Below are 27,848 nucleotides of genomic sequence, written 5' to 3'. Positions count from 1 at the left end.
TCCTGATGTGTTACATTTCTGCAGATATACCTCTATGGAAAACAACTCCTTTTTTCCTTCTGGAATGTTGTTTGTGGGATTTGAGGATCCTTTCTCATGGAGAATCCTGTCAAAAATAGGGCTTTATGCACTAGCCTCATGCACATCCTAATATGTTAATTTCTACAGATATACCTCTATGGAAAACAACTCCTTTTTTCCCTTCAGGAATGTTGTTTTCCATAGAGGTTTATCTGCAGAAATATAACACATCAGGATGTGCATGAGGCTAATGCAGAAAGGTCTATTTGTGACAGGATTCTCCATGAGAAAGGATCCTCAAATCCAACAAATAACTCTCTTTTTTCCTTCTGGAATGTTATTTGTTGGATTTGAGGAATTTTTGTTGTGGAGAATCCTGTCACAAATAGGCCTTTCTGCATTAGCCTCATGCACATCCTGTTGTGTTTCATTTCTGCTGATGAACCTCTATGGAAAACAACATTAATGAGGAAAAAAGAGGGTTATTTGTTGGATTTGAGGACTTTTTGTCATGGAGAATCCTGTAAAAAAAAAATAGGACCTAATGCATTAGCCTCATGCACATCCTAATGTGTTATATTTCTGCTGATAAACCTCGATGGAAAGCAACATTCCTGAAGGAAAAAAAAAAAAAGTTATTTCTTGGATTTCAGGGTCCTTTCTTGTGGAGAATCCTGTAAAAATAGGGCTGCATTAGCCTCATGCACATCCTGATGTGTTTCATTTCTGCAGATATACCTCGATGGAAAACAACATTCCTGAGGGGAAAAAAACCCAGTTATTTGTTGGATTTGAGGATCCTTTCTTGTGGAGAATCCTGTTAAAAATGGGCATTTCTGCACTAGCCTCATGCACATCCTGATGTGTTATAATTCTGCAACAACTCCTTTTTTCCTTCTGGAATGTTGTTTTCCATAGAGGTTTATCTGCAGAAATATAATACATCAGGATGTGCATGAGGCTAATGCAGAAAGGTCTATTTGTGACAGGGTTCTCCACGAGAAAGGATCCTCAAATCCAACAAATAACTCTCTTTTTTCCTTCTGGAATGTTGTTTTCCATAGAGGTTTATCAGCAGAAATATAACACATCAGGATGTGCATGAGAAAAACGCATTAAGTCCTATTTTTGACAGGATTCTCCACGACAAAAACTCCTCAAATCCAACAAATAACAGTTTTGGGGTTTTTTTTGCCCTCAGGAATGTTGTTTTCCATAGAGGTATATCTGCAGAAATATAACACATCAAGATGTGCATGAGGCTAATGCAGAAAGACCTACTTGTGACATGATCCTCGACAAGAAAGGAACCTCCAATCCAACAAATAATTCTTTTTTTTCCTCAGGAATGTTGTTTTCCATAGAGGTTTATCTGTAGAAATGTGACACATCAGGATGTGCATGAGGCTAATGCAGAAAGGCCTATTTGTGACAGGATTCTCCATGAGAAAGGATCCTCAAATCCAACAAATAACTCTCTTTTTTCTTTCTGGAGTGCTATTTGTGGGATTTGAGGATCCTTTCTCGTGGAGAATCCTGTCACAAATAGACCTTTCTGCACTAGCCTCATGCACATCCTGATGTGTTATATTTCTACAGATAAACCTCTATGAAAAACAACATTCATGAGGAAAAAAAAGAATTATTTGTTGGATTTGAGGACTTTTTGTCATGGAGAATCGTGTAAAATATAGGCCTTAATGCATTAGCCTCATGCACATCTCGATGTGTTACATTTCTGCTGATATACCTCTATGGAAAACAACTCCTTTTTTCCTTCTGGAATGTTGTTTGTGGGATTTGAGGCTCCTTTCTTGTGGAGAATCCTGTAAAAAAACAGGCCTTTCTGCACTAGCCTCATGCACATCCTGATGTGTTACATTTCTACAGATAAATCTCTATGGAAAACAACATTCCTGAGGGAAAAAAGGAGTTATTTGTTGGATTGGAGGATCCTTTCTTGTGGAGGATCATGTCACAAGTAGGTCTTTCTGCATTTTTCTCATGCACATCTTGGTGTGTTATATTTCTCCTGATATACCTCTATGGAAAACAACATTCCTGAGGGAAAAAAACCAAACCAGTTATTTTTTGGATTTGAGGAGTTTTTGTCATGTAGAATCCTGTCAAAATAGGCCTTAATGCATTTTTCTCATGCACATCCTGATGTGTTATATTTCTGCTGATATACCTCTATGGAAAACAGCATTCCTGAGGGGAAAAAGGAGTTATTTGTTGGATTTGAGGATCCTTTCTCATGGAGAACCCTGTCACAAATAGACCTTTCTGCATTAGCCTCATGCACATCCTGATGTGTGACATTTCTGCAGATATATCTCTATGGAAAACAACATTGCTGAGGGGAAAAAAAAATTATTTGTAGGATTTGAGGATCCTTTCTTGTAGAGAATCCTGTCACAAATAGGCCATTATGCATTAACCTCATGCACATCTTGATATGTCACATTTCTACTCATGGAAAAAAGGAATCACCTCTCTCCTGATTAGCTTATCTCCAACTCACCTTGAAGAGACAACAGCAATAAAAAGAGCTCTGACAATTTTTAAAAGCTGATATTGGCCCAAGAACACTCTTGTCACCATCCAGCTCAAAATTTAGAACACAGAGATGCATGGAAAATTATGGAATATATATACATAAATACATTGAATTTCCCTCTGTAATCATGGCTCTATTTACACTTGTGATTACAGAATAAATAATGAAAAAATTAAGGTGGGATAGAGAGGAGACAGCCTGAGGGTTGGGAATGTTCCCCTGGAGAAGGGAAGGCTCCAGGGAGAGCTTCCAGCACATTGCAGGCCTGCAGGGGCTCCAGGAGAGCTGCAGAGGGACTGGGGCCAAGGCCTGCAGGGACAGCACCCAGGGAATGGCTCCCAGTGCCAGAGGGCAGCCAGGGATGGGATCTTGGCAATGAGGAATTCCTGGCTGGGCTGGGATTGCCAGAGCAGCTGGGGCTGCCCCTGCATCCCTGCAATGCCCAAGGAAGGATTGGAGCAGCCTGGGATAGGGGAGGTGTCCCTGGAATGAGCTTGGAGGTCCCTTCCCACCCAAACCATTCCGGGATTTGGGACACTCAGAATCCATCCTGAGGGATTTTTATGGGAATTTGGGATGGAAAAGGGAAGGGAGACCCTTCCTGGAGTCCTGAGATTCCCAGTGAAGCCCCCGGATCCCAAAATCCCTTCCTAGAGAGGAGTCGGGGTGGGGATGGATCCAATCCCAGGCTGGGGGAGCTGGGAATGGAGGGAATTCCCTGGAGAGGGAGACTGGGCTGGGATTTTGGGAAGGGATTCCCAGAGCAGCTGGGGCTGCCCCTGATCCCTGCAATGTCCAAGGTTGGACCCTGGGGCTGGAGCAGCCTGGGATGGTGGAATTTTGTCCCTGCCATGGCAGGGGTGGCACTGGGTGACCTTGAAGGTCCCATCCATCCCAAAACCATTCCATGATTCCCTGATTCCCTGGTATGATACCAAAATCTCCCTGGAGTACATAAATCTACAGTAACACACATCAATTGAAGGCTCCATTCGCTTGTCAGTGACAGCACAGAAATGTTTAAAAAATAATAATTAAAAAACCCCAATTTCCCTGTCAGTTCTTCCAGACTTTCCCACACGAAACGCCCCAAATTTCTGAGAACCAACCCTCAGAGTTTTTTCAAACAAGGCCCTGATTTCTCACTGGCCTCCAGATGGTTTCACTCCTCAGGGCCTCACAAATCAGAGACTCATTTCTGCCCAACCTCCAAGCAGGGATAACAATTCCATGCTCATCCCTGTCCCACACATTCCCAGATGGCCTCTCCACAGGATTCCTCCTCCATAACCTTGCAAATTTTATTTTTCCATCAGCCTCACCTTGTGCTGAAAGCTTGGAAGCCTCATCTCCTATTAATAAATATTTAGGAACTGTTGAAATAAATAAGCCAGCTGACTCTAATGTTAATCCAGTTGTCTGTCCTTGACATTTTTCCTGACTTTTAAATGTTTAATTAGGCTATTAATAGCATGGAGGCTTCGTTAGACCTCTGGTTAATCAGGTACAGCTCAGAGCTGGAATTGCAAAATGCTGGGCCAGAGGTGCACAGAAAATCCTGGGAACAAAAGGGATTTGGGGATGGACCTTTTAAAAACAGAAAATTCCTAAGGGTCCAGTTCATTAGAGCTGTGCTTCTTATTTTATTTTTTTTTTCCTTTGCAAACATGAGTGGAATAAAGGGGGTTTTGGTACAGCAAGGGAGAATTTACAGGTTTTGAAGTGTTCTGCCCAAACTTCAGAACTTTCTGCTCTTTTCAAACTTAAAAAAGAAAAGCTCAAGGGGAGAGAAAGCTGAGAAGAAGAAAGGACAAAAGAAGGAAGAAGAAAAGGAAGGAGAAAAGGAAGAAGGAGAAAAGGAAGAAGGAGAAAAGGAAGAAGGAGAAAAGGAAGAAGGAGAAAAGAAAGAAGGAGAAAAGAAAGAAGGACAAAAGAAGGAAGAAGAAAAGGAAGGAGGAGAAGAGGAAGGAGGAGAAAAGGAAGAAGGAGAAAAGGAAGAAGGAGAAAAGGAAGAAGGAGAAAAGAAAGAAGGAGAAAAGAAAGGGAGAAAGAAGGAGAATAATTACTGTAATAATAGTAATAGTAATAATAATAATAGCAACTGCATTTTATTCTAATTATTTCTAATTTTTAGAGAAAATGCTCAGCTAAAATCTCTTTCCATCACTTTCCCATGGCTAATTAAAAAGACAAGCAGTGTTATCAATAGAGATATCAGCACCTCAGAACCCCAAATGAGGAACAGGATCACATTTAATAAAATTTAACTGTTAACAAAATCCCAGCTTTGGACAGAGCAGATTCCCCAAGGAATTCCTGGCGGACCTTTAGACAAACCAGGGATTCGGGGCACACAGTGGTGGAGGGACTTGCTGTGGCTCAAATTTGGAGAAAAAAGCATCAAAGTATTTTCAAGTATTTAGAAAAAAGCTCCTCACACTCCTAGAGCTCCTTTCAGAACATTTCCATGGGATTTGGCCAATTGGAATTCATCCTCCCCACTAAAAATGAGACCAAATTCCAATTTATTGCCACTGAGAGCTCCTGGAGGTATCATAGATGTGAAATATAATTTTATTAAAACTATTTGAATATATTTCTCAAAACATGCTAAATGTGAACACCTTCCCTGAATCCTGCAGCAGCCAAGGGCCAATCTGAGCTGGTATTTTCTACATCCAATTTTACAGAATAGAAGAAAAACCTTCAAATTTTTAAAAAGGATTGGAAAAAGAATATTTCTATTCCTGATAAGGGATTCATCCACTTCACTTCAAATATTTATGTGGGTGCTTAAAACTAATGTAGCCAATAGGAGCACTATATATGTTTTTTTGGGATTTATTTTTGAAGTCCCATTAAATATTTTTTACTTCTTATTACAAAGTAAAAGCTTTTTTAAAGCAGCCTGTTGCTTTTGGAGCCGCTGGATTGCATTAAAAATAGGTTTGGGTTGTGCAACATTTGTATTATTAATTTTGAAAATGTATAGTATTGCAGATATCTCTGATAATTCGTTATGTAATTATCTTCATATGGATAATATTTATAAGAAATTATGTAATAATGCTTATGAAATATTATATAAATTATATATAATGGATATTATATGTAATTTATAGAATCTATAGGTGTCATAAAATATTTTATTTATAAAATATATAGTATATAATATATATTACATTTATTATATATTATATGACATTATATAATGTATAATCAATGTATGGTACATTATATAATATATTATATAATATATTATATGAAATATGATATATTATATACCATATATATAAAATATAATAAAACATTATATTGTATAATATAACATTACTTGACATTACATGACATATTGCATGACATATTACATGACATTATATAATGTATAATATAATGTATGATACATTATATAATATATGATATATGATATACCATATATATGAAATATAACATTATATTATATAATATTACCTGACATTACATGACATATAACATTATATAATGTATAATATAATGTATGATACATTATATAATATATGATCTAATATGTGATATGATGTATGATATATTATGTATGATATATGAAATATGATATATTATAGACCATATATATAAAATATAATATATAAAATATAATATAACATTATATTATATAATATAACATTACCTGACATTACATGACATATTACATGACACATTACATGACATTAAATAATATATAATATAAAATAATATATATAATATTTCTTATCCTCATCTTTACAATATTATATTTACTATTTATATCCAGGTACTGCTCTCTGGATGAGAGCCAGTCAGGAAAAGCATCAAATGCCTTTTCCTCACCAGGTTGAGGACTCTGATGGGCAGGCTGTGCAGGCCCCGGATGGCAGCGAGCCGGTTGTGTGACAGTCCCAGCTGGGTCAGGCTGTGACACTCCTCCAGCCCCCGGATCTCCTCAATCTCATTGACTGGGCAGAGCTCTCAGGAAAAACAAAGGAGCTGAACACAAAACCTGAGCAGTAATGAGGTGATAAATTAACAAAATGGGTTTATGGGGTGGGGAGCTGGACGGGAAAGGATTTATCCTGAAGGGGTTTAAATCCCACTGCTCCTACAGAAATTATTCAAGTTTTTATTCAAGTTATAATTTGATGGGGTTATTTCAGTTTAAATTATACCTGTTGTGTCCTGGCCATCTGTCCTGAGAGGAGAAAGTGTATTTTAAATTAACATCACAGATAAAAACAACAGTACAAGTAATTAGAATTCCTCTCAGGGAACTTCAGCATTACCAGAACTCCTCAAATTCCCTAAACAAAGAACCTGTGAGAACAAATCCAGCTCCAATTCCTCCTTGGAATGGATGAAGTGAGAGGAACCTGACCCTGGATCTGCCCAAAATCAGGTAAAACTCTGGGACTCTTTGGTGACTGGAGTTGGGCAAAAGTTTGAATAAAGAAAAATTAAAGTTTAAGCCACAAGCAGCCATGTGAGGCAGCAAATTGCTCAGCCCTGAATAATAATAAATTCATTTTTAGCCTTTTCATTACTCACTATAAAGCTTTGTCATTTATTTTTGGCCAAGTTGTGTCTCTCTCTGTGTGGACAATTCCTCCCTTTAGAAAGCTCTCAGGTGTGCACAAAAATAAAAAAGAGAAAATGTCCTGACCACGTGCATCAAAATTCACTAAAAATGGTGAGGAAAGGTGAGTCAGTGTCACTGGGAAAGGAATGGGAAAGGTTTCTGCTTCTGCAGGAGATTTCAGAGAGGATTTTTCCATCTCTGATTAAAAACGGGATTGTTCTGCCTGCTGAGGAGAGTTCGACACAGATTGGTGCCACTGAATTCTGAATTTCCAACCCTGCCCTCATTTTCCTCTTTTTTGGGGATTTCTCTTGTGTGTATGAAAACATTTTAATCTCCATTTCACCAAATAGGATATCTGAGCATGAAAAAATCCACCAAAAATCCACAATATCAAAACCTACAGATCAGCTCCACAAAACAAATATTTGATTTTATATATTTTTTTAATTTTCTCCCCTTTTTCATTTTGCTGGAGGGGTTTTTGCAGCATGATGGAAAATTAAGACTGTAAAAAAAGAGTGTTTTGGTGCCATTTTTGACAGGATTTGTGTCAGCTGCAGGCTTTGTAAAGTGGGAAGAACACAAATAAATAATATTTTTTTAAAATAAAAAACTACTTTAATAAATAACATAATATGATATAATATATATTATATTTATTTATATAATACATACTATAGTTATTATATATCTTTATTTTAGATAGATTTATTTTAATATATATAATTTAAATTTTATCCTTAAATTATGTATATAATATATAATATTATACTTATTATTATATATAATATATTGTATATTATATATTATATATATAATTATATATAATTGTATTATATATATTCATATAGTATATGTTATATTTTAACACCATCAATGCTGAAGTAAATTAAGCTCAGTCTCAGCACCAGAATTACAATTTTACCTCAGCTTTAAGGACAAAACTGATATGAAGGGGAAAATACAAAGAAAACTGGAATTTATTTGAAGAAAAAGCAAAAAAAAAAAAAATCAATTTTTTTCCCATTTAGGATTCCCCAAAGGATACAATCCAGCAGGAGCTTGGTAAGTGAGTGGTATTCTGACAAATCTTTCATTTTTGGGATGTGATTGTGTGAAAAATCGACTTCCTAAAGGAAAAAAAAAAAGAGAGGAATTTGGGGTTATTTCTTCAGCACTTACTCTGGCTGGGAGTTTGTTCCACCCTCCCACCACATGCAGGGGTTCGGTGTGGGAGAAAATAAAAGACATAAATAAAATACAAATAAATGAACAAAAATATAAATAAAATGCACATAATTATACATATAAATATAAATGAAAGACAGACCCAAATATATGGAAAAGGAAATGTGTATTGAGGTAAGAAAAGTGAATAAAAAAGGAATAAAAATTGACTTTTGCCTGTGCTCAAATACATCTTACTTAGATTCAGAAAATGGTTTTGAATTTAAAACTTTAATGTTTTTTTCAGACTTACCCTGAGGTTTTTAGGTGCTCTAAAATTGAAATATGTGGTCAGTTTGTTTTTGGAAGCATTCAGCTCTACTAAATAAGGCATGTGACTGACACAGGAAAGATCTGGAAAAGAAACAAAATGTCAAATGCTGGGCCTGAATGCAAAGATCATCCCAGCAAAATGTGATAATTACATCCTGCAGCAATTAAGAGTTAATTTGGAGCTGCACGTTCAGAAGGTGATGCCTGAAATGCAGAAATCAGAGATATTAACACCTTCTCCTAAAGGGGAAAAAAAAGGTTTATAAACCACAAAGAATAAATATCCAAGTCAGACATTTATTTTCATTATGCCAGCTGACTTGCCTCAAAGCAAGAATTTATTTTTATATTATATTATATTATTAACATAATATAATAATATATTAATATAATATATCATTAATATAGTGTAATATATATTAGATAAAATATAGTGTAATAATATATTAGATATTAATATATTATTATATCATATTATTACATATATAATATATACATATATATTATATATGTAATAATATAATAATATCTAATATATAATAATATAATAATATCTTAATATACTTAATATACTATAATATACTATTAATATACTATAATATAATATATAAAATATTATATTGTATATATAATATGATATATAATGTATTATATAATGGAATATAGATTTTATATGCAATTTTTATATTCTTATGTATTTTTATACATGTTTTATTTTTTATATATTATTTTTATCTCCACCTCTAGAATGACAGATTGACTCTGAGTTATCAATTAGTGGAGCAAAGCATTTAGGCCAGGACTGAGGAGTAAATGAGGGGTTGCTATGGAAAAGTCCCTGCTCCGTTCATGTCTGGCCTCCACAGAAAAAATTAAAATCTTATTAAAATGAGCAGGGAGAGGAGCTGCTTCACAAAAGTGCTGCTGTTCTTGGACTCCAGCTCCTCCAGTGAAAGGATCTTGAGAGAAATAATGTGGCTGCCCCAGCACAGCTTATTCCACTTGATGTTACATTTAAAAAGAATATATATATAGAGAGGGAAGGAGCAGCTGGTGGAGCTCATCCCAGTCTCCATTGGGCACCTTTCTAAATGTAAAAAATGTAATTTTTTTGACCTTTTGTCACCCATGGAAAACCCTGACAAGGGAAAACTCAAGGCTGGCAGAACCAAACCAAGCATAAATTGAATATTCTGCCACCTGCACGTGTCAAATCCCCGCCTTTGTCACTGTCACATTTTCTGGAAAAATCCCTTTGCCCAGGATTTCTTCTCCTGGGAAGCTGAGAAGCCTCATGGAAAAAGAAAAACAATATTATCTGATTTGCTTCTCCTATGTTTTGCTGCTTTGGAATGTGGTTGGAGATTGTTTACCCACAGGTGATTGTTTCATTGGTTTCTGTGAATTGTTTTAATTAATGACCAATCAGGGCCAAGCTGTGTCAGGACTCTGGAAGGAGTCACAAGTTTTCATTATTATCTTTTTAGCCTTCTGTCTGTATCCTTTCTGTATTCTTTAGTATAATATAATATAATATAATATAATATAATATAATATAATATAATATAATATAATATAATATAATATAATATAATATAATATAATATAATATAGTATAATATAGTATAATATAGTATAATATAGTATAATATAGTATAATATAATATAATATAATATAATATAATATAATATAATATAATATAATATAATATAATATAATATAATATAATATAATATAATATAATATAATATAATATAATATAATATAATATAATATAATATAATATAATATAATATAATATAATATAATATAATATAATATAATATATGCCTTCTGAGAACAAGGAGTCAGGTTCATCATTCCTTCCTGCCACGGGGCACCCCAAAAATGCCCCAGCCTTTCACCTTGATACCTACTGGGACTTTATCTCCTGGTGATAAACTGAGAGTTTGAGCTCCATGTTCCCACTATAAACATGTGCTGCTCCTAATGGGCCGTGGAGATTTTGGGCATTTTGGAGGAGATCAAGGCTCTGTGCAATGTTGGCCACCATTAAAATGTCAGCCAGGCTTTGTGACACTAAAACTCCGTGCTCCAGTGAATTTCTCATCTGAAGCAGCTGCACCAGCCAGGAATTTGTAGTTTATTTACTCCATACCATTAATTTTATTGGAGGACAGCTCCATTTTCTGCAGGTGAATGTATCCAGAGAGAATGCTGATGTCACTCAGCCCACGACCCTGGAAAAAGGAAAGGATTTTAATCACAATTTTAATAACTGGTTAAAAACTCAGCTCCCCCAAAGTCCCTCCAGCTGCAGCAGGACAAGGTGACATCCACAGAAAGTGATGTTGAGAAGCCAGAAATGCAGAAAATGCAAAAAAAAAAGACTTTAAAACAACACAACCACTTCAACTTCCCAAATGCAGCATTTCCAGGTGATTTACACATTGCTCTACTTCTTTTCCTCCAGCTGACTGAAGGAGGAAGATACATTTTTCACACCTAAGGACTGGATAAGGAAAAAATAAAATAAAATAAAAAATAGCAACAATAACCATAATCATCATATAATACAAATATAATATATAATATAATATAATAATAATATAATTATAATACTTTAATATGATATAATCTAAATATATTATTATATAATAAAATATAATAATTATAATAATAAAAATTAAAATATAATAAAATAATAATAAAAAAATAAAAATAAAAAAATCTCAGTGCTGATGCTACTACATTAAAAGAAAAAACAAATCTCCACTCTGGCAGTCAGCAGGAGCCACTCTGAATCTTATCAAAAACCCTGCACATGAAACAGGCATTGACAAAAATCTGCCTCTTGACATCTTGCTTTTTAACAAAGCCTTTTTTCCCAACTATTTACTGTTGAAAAAAAGGCAAATAAAATTATATATAATTTATATTTCTATTTTTATATCTAATTGATTTTTTATATTTTATCTCTATTTTATATATATTATATATAATTTATATTTCTATTTTTATATCTAATTTATTTTTATATTTTTATATCTATTTTATATATATTATATATAATTTATATTTCTCTTTTTACATATAATTTTTTAAATATTTTTATCTCTATATATATTATATATAATTTATATTTCTATTTTTATATCTAATTTACTTTTTTATATTTTTCTCTCTATTTTATATATATTATATATAATTTATATTTCTATTTTTACATATAATTTTTTAAATATATTTTAATCTCTATTTTATATATAATTTTATATATACTATATATTTATATTTTTATATAGAATTTATGTTTTCTATTTCTAGATATATTTTCCTTTTATATTTTTAGATATTATTTTTATCTCTATTTATATATATTATATATAATTTATATTTCTATTTTTATATCTAATTTACTTTTTTATATTTTTATCTCTATTTTATATATATTATATATAATTTATATTTCTCTTTTTACATATAATTTTAAAAATATTTTTATCTCTATTTTATATATATATAATTTATATTTCTATTTTTACATATAATTTTAAAATATTTTTATCTCTATTTTATATATAATTTTATATATACTATATATTTATATTTTTATATAGAATTTATGTTTTCTGTTTCTAGATATATTTTCCTTTTATATTTTTAGATATTATTTTTATGTCCAAAAAAAGGGAATATTTGTGCAGAAAAGCCCCTTAATCTGATGTTTTTTAGCTTGTACTCACTGGCAGTGACAGATGAAGATAAACGTACTCGGTCCCAGGGGCTGAGCGGCCGAAGGTGTGGAGCCCCTCAGCTGCAGTGTCTTCATCCAACACCCCCCCCAAGTGATCCTAAAAACACCAGGAAAAGGGAAAAAATGGATTTAGGGGAGATTTATGAGGGGAAATCCCACCCTTGGGAGAACCCAGAGGCTGCTGGGGTTCAGGTGGGAACAGGGCTGATAAAGGCCCTCTGTCACTGAGGACAGTATTTTTATGAAAAATTCCTTTTTATGAAGGAATTTTATGAAAAATTCCTTTTGCCAGGATTTCTTCTCCTGGGAAGCTGGGAAGCTTCAGCTTCTCCATGTTTTGCTGCTTTGGAATGTGATTTGGAGAATTTTGAATGCATGCATTTGGAGCATGTGAATTGTTTTTAATTCATGACCAATCCCAGTCCAGCTGTGTTGGACTCTCTGGTCTGTCACAAAATTTTATTATTCATTCTTTTCTAGCTTTCTGATGAAATCCTTTCGCTATAGTTTAGTATAGTTTTAGCGTACCATTTTCTTTTAATATGATATATATCATAAAATAATAAATCTGAAACATGGAGTCGAGATTCTCATCTCTTCCCTCGTCTGTGTCATTGTCATATTTTCTGGAAAAATCCCTTTGCCAGGATTCTTCTCCTGGGAAGCTGAGAACCTCAAAAAAAAAAAAAAAAAAAGGAAAACAACATTATCTCATTTTTCTCTCCTGTGTTTTGCTGCTTTGGAATGTGGTTGGAGATTGTTGGATACTTTGGAGAAACAGAACTGTGAAAGATGCATTGCAGTGGGACCCACCAGGGGTAATTTCAGATTATTGACTTTAAGGTATTTACAGCATGGTGTGGCTAAAGCTGACAGACCAAGAAACACTTATAATATCTTGTAATTAAGAAATAATTGGCTTCTGATTGTGATGTATGAATTATAACACCTGTATTGTCTCACCCTGCACATGAGACTGAAAATGGAATAAAAGTTTTTAAAACATCTCTCAGTCGCCCACCTCTGGGTCAGAAAATAGCTTAATCCAACAGGGACCACCAAGATAAAGAATAGAATAATTTCATTATAGCACCTGCATGCCATAGCAAGGGAGAGCACAGAATAATTTCCACAAGGCAAAATCTGAGGTGATATTTTGTGGTGTTGGGATTTAAACCCCAGCAGGGCAGGGAGAGAAAATTCCCACGGGGCTTCTTGAAGCTCAGGGCTGGGAATTTAGGCAGGAAATTTGGTTAATTTGGCCATACATGTGCCAGTTTATCCTTAATCTTATATGGCCAGGAGCACTTGGCGGTGCTGGGTTAAAGGCTGGAATTGACAATTTTCAAAGGTTTTTTTTTTCCCAATCTAATTTATTTTGAGAGAGAGAAAGGACAAATCCAGGAGGACTCCGGACACCACGGCGACGGGAGGGACCCTAAAAAAGCAGAAATTAGAGGTGCTGCCCTTCTTCCCCCAAAATCCACAGCGAGGAGGGAAAGAGCAGTTCCCTCCCATACACACACCCCTCCCCAGGGAGCCCTGGGCTGAACCTCTGAGCGCTCCGACTCTTCCTCCTCGCCCTTCTCCTCCTGCTCATCCTCGCCCCCGGGCCGGGCCCGCTCCTTGGGGAACCCCTCGGCGAGGGGCTGCGACGGCTCGTCAGGAGGGGGAAGCGGCTTCCCGAGGCTGCCTTTTGGGCCGTTCTCCTCGCCGCCCGCCATAAGCTGTGATAAGGAGGGAGGAGACGGACGGGACTCCGCTATCGGCGCCCTCCCTGCTCCGACCAGGCCGCCGCCATTTGTTTACACGTTGCCATGGAGACGGGAAGAGCCGGTGATTGGCGCCAACCGCCCCGCCAGCCAATAGGAGCGCAGGGCGTGCAGCGGGGCAGCATGGGAATTGTAGTTCGCGGCTCTGAGGCAGCCACTGGCCTCGCTCCCGCCTCGAGGCGCGCAACAACTTAAAAACGTTATTGTGAAAAATTATATTTTATATAATATTTTATATTTGAACATACAAAATGTTTAAATAGAAACTATGCTATGTAGGATACTTTTTTTAAAGAAAGGACTCACACCAAGATAGCAGCCACAGGACGCCTGAATCTTTCAGAGAAAAAGAATTTATTGCTCCATTATCAGGAGAAACGAACTTCTTCCTGCCTACATAGCATTTTAACCTTATGTTATAACCTAAAACTATATTTAACACATTATCTAAGAGAATTAATACAGCATCACTTTCTCACACAACACATATAATATTCATTTGAATATTTGCCAAAAGCCAACCGTAAAATACGCATTTTTCCTCACATCCCATTGGGCCAAAAATAGCACAAAAGAGGGATTTCAGGGCAAAAAATTGAACAGGAAAACACTTCTTGTTAAGGATGAGTAAATGGCTGGGTCTCTTCACCTGCAGGAAGGGGTGACTTTAAGTGAGTTTTGTGCCTCCAATTGCACTGAAACAGACCTGGGAATATTAATTTTATATATATATATATGTTTGTGTGTGTGTGTATGTATAGACACACACACACACAGATAAATAAAAATTTAGATTAGATTTCTGTTGTTATACTTTCTTTCACAACACACCATTACTGCTCCATAGCTGGTGAAATACTGTTTTTCCTTAAGAAAAAGGTACGATTTCAGAACTGATGGGTGGAAGAAAAAAAATCTATATAATTTTGCCAGATATTTGGGAAATAATGAGAGATGAGACTGTCACAGCAGGGGAAAGCAAAATTACAGCTTTTGAGATATCTTTGTGTGTTGTCCTGTTTTTATATCATGTGTATCTTACAGACAGCAATCTGCTCCTAATACAAATTTGAAGTAAAGATGCTAAAGATATTTGAGGTTTTGGGTCTAACATTCACTTTTCTTTTTTTTTTTTTACATTGCAGAATGGGGTAAACTGAGAATGAAAAGGCAGAAAATAAAGGGGAAAAGGAGGAGGAGATGTCTCCAAATACAAATCCCTGCAAGATAAACATGGGGAAAGAACTTATCCATGTGGTTAAACAATTTAATATCGGGGATGGGGTTATTGCAGTGAATTTCCATTGTTGGTAAAGTGACATCTCATCTTTGAATGAGGTGATTATTGCTAAGAAAAAAACGAAAAGGGAGATATAAAAACTCCTTATGGACATTGCTCGCTGACTTTTATCTCTGTGCTTCAGGGAAACATTATGATAAGTGCAATAAAGCCACCCCAAATTACCTCCTTTTATTATCTCTCTGCTCATAAATGTTCAAACCCTTAATGGGATTTATTCCTTCTCCACTGAGCAGCCCCCGGCAGTGGAGAGCTCAGAAAGGACAGAAAGCCCTGCAAGGGAAGGGGAGCCCTGTCTGGGGCTGGGGAGCGATGCCCTGAGTTTTAGCTTTCCTATTTTCCAGATTCTGCATTAGTGTGTGACTCTGAACTCCATATAAAGTGTCAGCAAGTTCTCCTCACAGCTCAGTCACACAGAACAATCCTTTTCCAGCCCCAGAACCAAGGACAGCTTGGGTTTTAGGCAGCTTCAGGCCCAAAAAGTGGAAACAACAGCAAATTGAGGAGAGCAATCTGAGAGGATGGGACTGCATAACCTGGAACTGGAATTGGACAATTAAACCCCAATATGGAAATGGACCAAAACTTATAAAAGTGTGAAAACTCGTGACTCAGAGTCCATCTTGGGTCCATCCATGGCTGGGCTCTTGCACTGCCCAAGCTGTATCCTGTGAAGATCTTTAATAAATCCCTACTTTATTCCTTTAACTCTCTCTTGGTTTGAACAGACAGGTGTCTGCTAAGGAAGGCAGAAACCTCTTTTGAAATGGAAAATGTAAACCCCCTCTCCCTGAATTATTTTAATTTTGAAATTAAGGGGCTCTCAGGCAAAGATATGGGAATGGGAATAACAGTCCTTAACTAGGAAAATTAAAAATACAAATGCAATAGTACAAAAAAGAAAACCAACCCACTGCCAGAGTGAGAGCAGGAGCTGTCCCCTGTGTGTCAGGGGGTGGCCCAGCCCCATCCCATGGGGGCTCAGCCCTCCTGCAGTGCCAGCTGTGGCTCTGCTGGAGCAGGGATCCTGCACAAGGGGGGAGTTTTCCTCTGCAGCTCCAGGGCTGCTGGAGATGGGCCTGGGCTCCCTCTGGCCATGCAGGGCAGCAGAAGCTGCTCCTCTGGCAATGCACTGGGCAAAGGCTGCTGTGCTGTGCCCAGGCTCAGATTGGATCCAGGTAGGAATGCTTGGCTCCTCCCCTGGGCAATGCAGCATCTCCCCATGGGATGATGGGATTGGATCAGGGAAACTCAATGAACAGAAGAGATCTTTTTGAAGGGAGGATTGGCTGTGGGAGAGATAAAGAAAACTGTCCCACCTGGTTTTAGCACGTGGCCCCATGAACAGAGAGAACTGCCCCAGCTCTGACAGATGGGGATGGAACACACACACCCCCAGCCACATCCTGCATTTGTAACCTCAGACAAGCTCTGTGTAGCCTCTGTTCCAGGCATCAGGAGGCTTTGGGGCTTGCTGTGACCCAGGAGAACAACTCTGGATCAGCAGAGCGGCAAAGCCACGCAGGAGCTGCTCGAGGGCAGGGATGTTTTGCTCCCTGTTGTGCTGCTGGGGCTGTTCCAAGCATTTGTGATCTCCAGGATGTTCTCCTTGCCAAGCCCCCCTGTTTCGCAGCCCACATCCGTGGGTTTTGCCTTCTGCAAACTGCAGGGTCATCATCCCCTGCTTCCCTCCTGCACACAGGGAATTGGGTCACCCCCACAGGAGATGGGGCTGATGGCAACGCCTTGGGAATCTGAGCTAGAGCAGAGGCTGGGCAGAGTTCCAGAATAAAGCAGGGATTCATTCCAAGGATCTCCTCCATGGATGCACCTTGGGCAGCACCAGAGCCCAGCCAGGGCTGCACCCAAGATGAACCAAAATGGCCCCAAAATGCACCAGCGCTCCTGGGGTCTCTCCCTGGGATCAGTTCTGCTCCATTTGCACCTTGCAGTTCATTGTCCCATTCCAGCTTTAGCCCCTGCAGTCCCACCCTGCTTGTTTTTCTCTCTCCAGCCCACGGGGTTTGTGCTCCTGGGCTGAGATTTGGGTCATTTGTTGTGGTATTTGCTGGGTGCCCAGGATGAAGGAGGAAATGAGTGAATCTGACTCCATCTTCTCAGAAGGCTAATTTATTATTTTATGATACTATTTTATATTAAAGAATGCTATAATAAACTATACTAAAGAATACAGAAAGGATACTTACAGAAGGCTTAACAAGATAATAATGAAAAACTTGTGACTCCTTCCAGAGTACTGACACAGCCTGACTGTGATTGGTCATTGAGTCAAAACAATTCCCATGAAACCAATGAAACAATCACCTGTGGGATAAACAATCTCCAACCACATTCCAAAGCAGCAAAACCCAGGAGAAGCAAGTGAGATAATATTGTTTTCCTTTTTCTCTGAGGCTTCTCAGCTTCCCAGGAGAAGAAATCATGGCAAAGGGATTTTTCAGAAAATATGACAGTGACAATTTGTCCTTGGTGCCCAGCTGGAGCAGGAATTGTTTTGTCTCCCTGCTCTGTGCACAGAGCTCACCATCCCATAATATGAAGCTCAACCCACAGACTAAAGCAGCTCAGAATGTGAAAAATATAAAAGCTGAACTCTGAGGCATCAGTAGGACACAGGTGGGTGAGATGTTTCCCCAAATATTCCATCTTATTTTGAATTCCAAACACTGCTTGGCTCCGGCGTGAAATGTTCCCCAAACTCTCCTGGCTCTGGAACAGCAAACACCAAATGAGCATTAAAACAACCCCGAAACCCAGAGCTGGAGCTGTAAATCTGCAGTTGTTGTCCTCATAAAACCTCCCCACTCTTGACAGAGGGAGCACTTCCCACTCAGGAGCGCTAACAGCAAATGCTGGCCCTGCTCCCTCGCCCTGACGGTGCCTGGGTGCCGCGGGACGAGCTGAGGCAGCCCCCGAGGGGCTGTGGCTGTGCCAAACCCATTTCATGCTGCAGCTCAGCAGAGGAAATTACAAACACCGAAGGGAAAGGCCCAAACAGGCCAATTTTCTCCCCTGATTGCCGCTGCGCCTCAGCTTAGCAGAGTAAATAATGAACACCGATGCAATGAACTTCCCAGGAAATGGCTCCCGATGAGCTTTGCACAGGTCATCCAAAAGCAAATTTAATGATTAGATACTGGCCACAGCCACCTCAGGGTTTTGTTTTGTTCCTGCCTCGGTGGTTAGATCCAATCAGCAAAGGAAGGAATGGAAAAAAAAGGTAAACATCTCATTCTGAGCATGCTCCCTGCTCAGTGCAAAAGCCAGAGCTTGATCTGCAGGGCACAGGCAGTTCCAGCTTGGGTTAGGATGGAATCCCAATTTCCCAGCCAGGAATGAAAGAGCAAGGCCAGCCCACCAAGGGTTGTGTCCTGGAGAGTAATGTTTGGGTTCCCTGGATCTCAGCTTCCTTTGGAATTTATCATGTTTGGAGCACAGAGTCCTCAGGGCACCACATTCCCTGTTCTGCACTCAGCCTTGGACATCCAGGCCTGGGTTGCTCCTGGGATACAACTGATGTGGAGCTTTAAAGTGTGATGGGATGAATCCTTGGGGAATGAATTCCTGGGATTACAGCACAGGCAGCTTTGTGGCCAAGGTCTGCGGGGGTGAGCGGGGTTTGTGTGTCCCGGGGATCCCAGAGCCTCAGGATGGGGGCGCAAGCGGCCATTTGTGGGATTGGCTGTGTCTCAGCTCTGCAAAACGACTCCTTTCCACTCCATTTGTGGGATTTGCTGTGTCTCAGCTCTGCAAAACGACTCCTTTCCACTCCATTTCTCGGATTGGCTGTGTCTCAGCTCTGCGAAACGACTCCTTTCCATCCCACAGGGCTCCCTGCTCGTCTGGAGCAATAGCAGTGACATTGCTGCAGTGTTAATTTCCTCTTGGGACCTCCTCCCTGTCTGAGGGCCTCCCCTCACTGCCATGCACCACATCCAGAACGAGATCTGCAGTTATGGTTCATGCCAATAAAATAAAACTGCTGCAGCCAGAGACAAAGGAGCCTCAGTGGAAAGGCTTCCCAGCAAACCCCTCCAGGCAGAGCTGTCTGTGAATGGCAGGGGATGAGGCTGGGGGGGATCCACACCTTGGTATCCATGGATGGGCTGTCCATCCATCTATCCATGGATCCATCCATCTGTCCATCCATCCATCCATGGATCCATCCATCCATCATCCATCCATCATCCATCCATCCATCCATCCATCATCCATCCATCCATCCATCCATCCATCCATCCATCCATCCATCCATCATCCATCCATCCATGGATCCATCCATCCATCATCCATCATCCATCCATGGATCCATCTGTTCATCCATCATCCATCATCCATCTGTTCATCCATCCATCCATCCATCCATCTGTTCATCCATCCATCCATCCATCCATCCATCCATCCATCCATCCATCCATCCATCATCCATCCATCCCTCCATCATCCATCCATCATCCATCATCCATCCATCCATCCATCCATCATCCATCCATCATCCATCCATCCATCCATCATCCATCCATGGATCCATCTGTTCATCCATCATCCATCATCCATCCATCCATCTGTTCATCCATCCATCCATCATCCATCCATCATCCATCCATCCATCATCCATCCATCATCCATCCATCCATCCATCCATCATCCATCCATCCATCCATCCATCCATCCATCATCCATCCATCCATCCATCCATCCATCCATCCATCCATCCATCATCCATCCATCATCCATCCATCCATCCATCATCCATCCATCCATCATCCATCCATCATCCATCCATCCATCCATCCATCCATCCATCCATCCATCCATCCATCCATCATCCATCCATCCATCCATCATCCATCCATCCATCATCCATCCATCATCCATCCATCCATCCATCCATCCATCCATCCATCCATCCACCATCCATCCATCCATCCATCCATCCATCCCTCATCCATCCATCCATCCATCCATCCATCATCCATCCATCCATCATCCATCATCCATCCATCCATTCATCATCCATCCATCATCCATCCATCCATCATCCATCATCCATCATCCATCCATCCATCCATCCATCATCCATCCATCCATCATCCATCCATCCATCATCCATCATCCATCCATCCATTCATCATCCATCCATCATCCATCCATCCATCCATCCATCATCCATCATCCATCATCCATCATCCATCCATCCATCCATCCATCCATCCATCCATCCATCCATCCACCATCCATCCATCCATCCATCCATCATCCATCCATCCATCCATCCATCCATCCATCCATCATCCATCCATCCATCCATCCATCCATCCATCATCCATCCATCATCCATCCATCCATCATCCATCCATCCACCATCCATCCATCCATCCATCCATCCATCATCCATCCATCCATCCATCCATCCATCCATCCATCCATCCATCCACCATCCATCCATCCATCCATCCATCCATCCATCCATCCCTCATCCATCCATCATCCATCCATCATCCATCCATCCATCCACCATCCATCCATCCATCCATCCATCCATCCATCCATCCATCCATCCATCCCTCATCCATCCATCATCCATCCATCATCCATCCATCCATTCATCCATCATCCATCCATCCATCCATCCGTCATCCATCCATCATCCATCCATCCATCATCCATCCCTCTCTCTCCTATCCCTGCCCATGTGTGTACATCCAATAAATGAATTTATATCAGGTTTGTATCATCCTTAATCAAGAGGATAAAAAAGGGAAGAAACCCTCAGGAGAGGATGTGCTGGAGGCTGACACTCGAACTGTGAAAGGAATCAGAGCAATTTGCTTTTCCTTCCACCTTTCCTATTGTGTCTGGCACAGGCTTCAGGACTGTGGCATAATTAAAACCCAGTAAAGATTATGAGGCTGTAAAAAGGAAATTGCGAAACCCTCATGAACGTTTACGGCCCCCATGTAAACATTCCGGGTTTGTGGTCTGGAGAAGTATTTCCTTGTCTCTTTAAGCACCAGGGGAGCACTTCCCTGGAATGGTTCCTGGCAGGGCTGCCAGCATTTCATGGGGCTCTACAAAACAGAATCTCCAGGCTTTGTGAACTGCTGTGTCCTGCAGGGTCACGTCAGGACAGCAGAATGATTTGTGGGGAAGGACTGGAGCAAGGGAACAGAATCACTGAATGGTTTGGGTGGGAAGGGACCTTACAGCCCACCCAGCGCCACCCCATCCATGGGCAGGGACACCTCCCAGTGTCCCAGGCTGCTCCAGCCCCAGTGTCCAGCCTGGCCTTGGGCACTGCAGGGATGCAGGGGCAGCCCCAGCTGCTCTGGCAATTCCAGCCCAGCCAGGAATTCCTCATTGCCAAGATCCCATCCCTGGCTGCCCTCTGGCACTGGGAGCCATTCCCTGGGTGCTGTCCCTGCAGGCCTTGGCCCCAGTCCCTCTGCAGCTCTCCTGGAGCCCCTGCAGGCCCTGCAATGTGCTGGAAGCTCTCCCTGGAGCCTTCCCTTCTCCAGGGGAACATTCCCAGCTCTCCCAGCCTGGCTCCAGCCCTGGAGCAGCTCCATGGATTCCTCTGGACCCTCTCCAGCAGCTCCAAATCCTGCTGATCCCAGCACTGGCTGCAGAGCTGGAGATGTTCTGTGCTCTCGTAAGAGATCCCAGAGCGAGAACTGGGTCCCTCCTGCAGGGCAGATTTGGGGTAGGTCGTGCTCTGCACAGCTCAGGTCAATGATAAAGGAGGTTCCCAGGATTTTTGCACAGTTTCCAACACCCTCTTTTGTTTTTTTCCCTGTGGGAGACCATCTCATGCTGCAGGTGTGTTATAAATGCCCCGTGTGGCCGATTTCCACAGGCTGGGATGGACAAGCAGGAACCAGACAGCAGGAAAGGAAAAATCAAAGCTGGGAGGGCAGAAAAGTTTCCCAAGGGCTGGTGCTTTCAGGAGCCTTGAGCTTCTGTTCCATCCCTCAGAAGGGATAAATCCAGGACAACCAGAGCCTGATGGAGCTGGGCAGGACCATGAGGACACCTGAGCTCCAATGAGGGACTGTGGGGCTCGGCCCAGACCTGTGGGAATCCATAAAATCAGAGGGTTTTGGGAAAGCTGCAAAAGGCAGCCTCAGAGACAGCAGAACTGTGATTAGAGCTGAGCAGCAGCCATGAGATTGGGCAGCAGAAAAATTATGTAAGGAGTAGAAAAGTAAGGACAAATAGGACAATGGTCTGTGTATTAATGCTTGGCTAGAATAACTCCCTAAGCTGCAGAAAAGTTTATCTGGTGAGATATGAGGGAGTTCTGAGTTAATAACAGAGCTCTGTGCATTGTGTTTGAAGGCTCACAAGCAGGTTTGGGTTTGAAATAAGCAGGCATTGTTTAACCAAAGGTACCTGTGCTTAGAGTGGTTGGATGGAACCACTGACAATGTGCTTCTGCTTTGTGGGATTGGTCAAAAAACTGCTAAAGTGAGTTGTGACATTGAGTTCTGTGTCTGCTGCCTGGGATGTGAGCTGAGGGCATCTTCCCATTGTCAGAGCCATGGAATGAGGCTGATGCTGGAAAATCAAACAGCTCAAGGCACGTTCCCAGCAGCCTTGTCCTGTCTGTGATTTGTACAGAGACCCCGGCCCGTGATACAAACCCAAAAGGGTTTGGTGGCTGCTCTGTGGAGAGCCCAGGACTTCAAACACCAAATTTACCCTCAGGGGACTCCCCAAACCCCTCAGGAGCCTCTGGTGTCCAAGAGGAAGCCAAGAGGAAGAGTGTGGCTGCACAGGGAGGCTGAGGGGGGCGTGGGGACATTGCCAGGGGTTGTCTGAGGAGTTGTTTACTCCCAACCATGACAGCTTGTCTCTACCCACCACACAGCTCTGTAAACAAAAAATTGTTCCCAAAATCTCCCCCCCACACCCACAGGATCTCCTGTTAGCGAGAGAGGGTTTGGAACAAACACCAACACTCAGAGCCTTTGCAAGGGGAACTTTTCCCTCATTTCCAGTCTAAACCTTTCCTGGTAAAATTTGAGGTCCTTTGCTGTTGCTTAGGGGAGAAGAAACCAAATCCCACCTGGCCACAACCTCTTGTAAGGGAGTTGTAGAGAGTGAGGAGGTGCCCCCTGAGCCTCTTTTTCTCCAGGCTGAACAACCCTCTGTGATAAACAACTTGATTTCTGTGCTTCAAAATCACAGCATCTGTGGTGTGTTACACTCAGGGTGGGAAGGAAACGCGCTTCATTCCAAACCCACATTCCCAGGAAAAAATACTCCATGAGGATTCCAAGATGCTGCTGCAAGGAAGAGTCCTGGAATTAAGGCTGGAAAAGCCCTCCAAGGTCATGGAGTCCAAGGTTCTTGTGGTGTGGAGAGGAAGCTGGAGCAGGAATGGCCACGGGGGGCTGGAATGAGGCCTGGATCCCCACATTCCACACCCTGCTCCTGCCCTTCTCCTTGGTGTGACCCCTGGAATGTTCACCTCCCTTGTGAAGGTTTGGAGAGGACTGAGAGTCCGAGCTCCTGAGGAGACACCAGTTAATTGCAAACATTAATTACCTCAATGGAAAAACCTTCTCTTTCCTCTCCACCTGCTGCAGGTGAGTCCCTGAGTGTCCCTGCTGCCCTGGTCACACCTCGTGGGGCTGTGATGGACAACGTGAGGGGCAGCTCGAGGGAAAACAATTTAAATCACTTGTTTTAGACTCAAAAATACCCCCAAAGATGAGATTTTCCTGATTTTATCCCATCTGTCCCGTCCCCCACCAGCACAGCTGCTGGGTGGGTGGGAAACGTGGACTGCAAAGCCTGAGATCAGCAAAGCAGAGCCTCAGATTATTAAGAAATTAATAATTAACCAGTTGCACACCAGGCCACAGCAGCCCAGTCTGAATTCAGAGCTACTCACACGTCACTCCCACACCTCAAAGGGTACAAAATGGGATTTCCTCGTACCAAGCAGCTCCTTTTCCCTTTCCCAAAGTCTGGGCAGGGAACATCCAGCATTCCAGGATCTCCATGTGGCAGTGTCTGAGCAGGTGAACACGGATCTGTGATCCCAGGAACATCCCATCACCATCCCTCATGGAATTGTCCCCCCTCCTGCAAACCCCTCAGGGAAAGGGAGGAACTCCTGCAGTTAATGGCCAGTGTTGGCATGAGAAAAATATGAATAAAAGGAGGGAATAAAGGAGGGATTATGGATAAAAGGAGGGGGAAAAGGAGGGATTATGGATAAAAGGAGGGAAAAGACCTCAGAAAATTCCTAATAACAAGAACTGATGGGTTCTGTGTCTTACATGGATGGTGGGAGTTGGTCCATGGTAGCTGAGGGTTGGACTGAGTGACTCAGAGAATCATTTCCACACTGATGGAGCCTTGGAGAACACTGAATTTGGGCCTGGAAAGGAATCTTTTCAACACCTCAGGGATGACAGCTCTTAAAAACAGCCAGACAAACCACCGGGGATTTTAAACACCCTTTAATTCTGCAATTCCAAGGTTGACACACAAAGCACCTACAGCTCAGAGAGAACCTTTCCCAGCACAGGAAACCCCAGTTTTCTTGGCAAATACAAGTGCAGTGGATTCAGATTTTGGAGGAATAAGGAACCTTTTGCCAGGTGAATTTAGAGGGTCAGGGCAGGGCAGAATTGGTGCCCTGGGTGTGCCTCAGACCCTGGATTTGGTGCCCTCCTGCCCTTGCTGATCATTGGTGCTGAGCTACACCACCCTGCCAGTCCTTCCCGTGCATCAATGACAGCCACAAAATATCCGTGGAGCTGGGGGGACTCGGAGATGACACTCAGGACAAGCAAAGGAAGCTTTTTTGTTATTTTATATTGGCAATTTTCTCCTGCATCCATCCCTCCCCGGTGCTGCAGGAGCTGGCGCCAGATGGCTCCGGGATAATGAAAGAGGAGAAGTGGGAACAAATGGTCCCGTGCTACCTCCCACGTGCAGCACTGGCTGCTCACCACCTGAAGGAATAAACAACCCCATCTTTGAGCAGTGGGAACAGCAGGAAACTTCACGTGGGAGCAGCCTGGAGGGAGAACCAGCAGAGATGAGCAGGCTCTGAAAACGATCTCCAAGCCATCAAGATCCCACGTGTGATCAACAGGCCTGGCACTGACTGGCAGGGTGCTGATTATTTAGTGTGGTCTGAACTTCCAAGACCCAATTTTCCTTTTTCCCACCCCACAGCTCCCTTTACATCTCAAGGCAAAGCAGCAGCAACAGAGCAAAGCTGAATATCCCACCCCAAACCCCGCCGGGGCTCCTGCTGTGGAATCACTTTTGGGAGAACATGAAAGAAGCTTTACATGGACACACACCAAAACCACCCCAAACCCCACATCTCAAATAGCATTTCCCTCCTCACCACAATGCCCAGAAGATTCCCACTTTTTCTTTGATTGAAACAGAACAAAACCAACAAAAAAACAAACTCGGAGGTGCCACCGGCCGGTTGCGGGTGAGGGGGGTGGCAGAGGGCGTCACACGGTGGTGATCTTCTTGTCCTTGGTGGCCTGTTTGATGGCAGCCTGCTCGCAGATGATCTCCTTGAGGCGCTGCAGCCTCATGTTCTGCGTGGTCTGGTCCCCCACGCCCGTCTGGCTGCGGTGCAGCAGGTTCAGGGCGTAGATGTACTCCAGCTCCGTGTACTTCACGCCCTGGTCCACCACCAGGTTCAGCAGCTCGTCTGCCGTGTTGTAGAGCATCTCATAGTACTGCCTGCAGAGAGGAACACACCCTGCTCAGTTCTGCTGCTTGGGGGCTGCGAGAGTCTGTCCGGATTTTCTCTCACCTGCCTCACGATGGTCATCTGGGGACCACTGAAGAGAAGACTCCCCCTGTCTTAAATCTCTGGCTCGGTAGGAGAAAGTTACACACGCCCAGGGAGAGCTGAGCGCAGTGCTAAGCTGTGGTTCACAGGGGTTGTTTGCTGTGTGCTGCACTGAGCCCAATGAGAAGAAGAAGAGGGCACCGTGCCCTTTGTGCAACAACAGCCTTGGGAGCTGTCCCACCTCTCGGCCTGGCTGGATTCTCCTGAGTTCTGGGTGGTCCCCCCACAGCAGACCCTCACCTGTTTTACAACCACCGTGACAGACAGACTGAGATGTGAGGAGCCTCTCCATCAAGGACTGAGACATGGAACCCCCATGTGAAAAGGCCCCTCTGCTCCTCCCAAGGACTGAGACTGAAACCCCCATGTGAAAAGGCCCCTCTGCTCCTTCCAAGGACTGGGACTGAAACCCCCGTGTGAAAAGGCCCCTCTGCTCCTCCCAAGGACTGAAACCCCCATGTGAAAAGGCCCCTCTGCTCCTCCCAAGGGCTGAGACATGGAACCCCCGTGTGAAAAGGCCCCTCTGCTCCTCCCAAGGACTGAGACATGGAACCCCTAAACCAGGGCAGGTGTGTGGGGGAGGCAAGCTGACCAAAGCGAGATGTTTGCCTGCAGGTTGTGACCGCTGGACCAAGAACACAATGGCTCTCATTTACTGCTGAGAACATGGACTACCTGTCACATCTATGCCTTATTGTATCTGTATTTCCCCCCCTCCCCTCACAATTTCCAATAGAGTTATCATAATAAACACCTCTGAGTTAGCTGGAGATTTTGAGATCTCCCCAGCATAACAGGCAGGTCCTCGACTGGACTGGTGTGACCGTGTTCACAGGGGTCTCAGGTCGAGGGAAGAGATGAGGATCTGACTCCATGTTTCAGAAGGCTGATTTATTATTTTATGGTATATATTACATTAAAACTATACTAAAAGAATAGAAGAAAGGATTTCATCAGAAGGCTGGCTAAGAATAGAATAGCAAGGAATGATAACAAAGGTTTGTGGCTCGGGCTCTCTGTCTGAGCCAGCTGGGCTGTGATTGGCCTTTAATTAAAAACAACCAACATGGGCCAATCCCAGATGCACCTGTTGCATTCCACAGCAGCAGATAATAACTGGTTACATTTTGTTCCTGAGGCCTCTCAGCTTCTCAGGAGAAAAGATCCTCAGGAAAGGATTTTCCATAAAAGATGTCCGCGACAGACTGGACCAAAGGACTTTGTCTCAGTGTTTGGTAGCTATATCCCCCCCCCTTCTCTGTCTCTCTCTCTCTTTTTCTCTCTCTTTCTCTATCTTTTTCTCTCCCTTGATCCCTCTATCACATTTTGCTGTGGTCATTCAACAAAGGTGCATTTGTTTTGATTATCACTGCAAACCCTCTGTGCCGTGTTGGTTTCTTTTGCACCCTGAGATTAAGGCACGAACCATCATGTACCCAGTTTGTAAGGACAGATAATGACAATGGCCCAGGCCTTTGCTTTTGC

The 27,848-nt window shown here is 41.8% G+C and overlaps 2 protein-coding genes across 3 annotated transcripts in view; both read right to left on the bottom strand.

Moving 5' to 3' along the window:
• LRGUK (leucine rich repeats and guanylate kinase domain containing) overlaps window positions 1-14,241 on the bottom strand; it is a 66,858-nt gene extending 52,617 nt beyond the window's left edge. For both annotated transcript variants that reach the window (XM_077179283.1, XM_077179285.1), the window contains exons 1-6: window positions 13,984-14,241; window positions 12,420-12,527; window positions 10,832-10,913; window positions 8,653-8,753; window positions 8,221-8,302; window positions 6,428-6,552 (exon numbers count right to left, since the gene is read on the bottom strand). In XM_077179283.1, the coding sequence (XP_077035398.1) occupies window positions 6,428-6,552; window positions 8,221-8,302; window positions 8,653-8,753; window positions 10,832-10,913; window positions 12,420-12,527; window positions 13,984-14,154 (669 nt within the window). In that variant the 5' untranslated portion in view covers window positions 14,155-14,241. The remainder of the gene's footprint in view (window positions 1-6,427; window positions 6,553-8,220; window positions 8,303-8,652; window positions 8,754-10,831; window positions 10,914-12,419; window positions 12,528-13,983) is intronic.
• A 10,740-nt stretch (window positions 14,242-24,981) lies between these two features.
• EXOC4 (exocyst complex component 4) overlaps window positions 24,982-27,848 on the bottom strand; it is a 365,227-nt gene continuing 362,360 nt past the window's right edge. The window contains exon 18 of the mRNA XM_054632077.2: window positions 24,982-26,251. Coding sequence (XP_054488052.1) covers window positions 26,014-26,251 — 238 coding nt within the window. The 3' untranslated portion in view covers window positions 24,982-26,013. The remainder of the gene's footprint in view (window positions 26,252-27,848) is intronic.

Source organism: Agelaius phoeniceus, chromosome 5 (genome assembly GCF_051311805.1).
Source record: "Agelaius phoeniceus isolate bAgePho1 chromosome 5, bAgePho1.hap1, whole genome shotgun sequence".
NCBI classification, from domain to species: Eukaryota; Metazoa; Chordata; class Aves; order Passeriformes; family Icteridae; genus Agelaius; species Agelaius phoeniceus.
The sequence above is the reverse complement of the archived record's forward strand: the minus strand, read 5'-3'. Positions and strand labels throughout refer to the sequence as shown.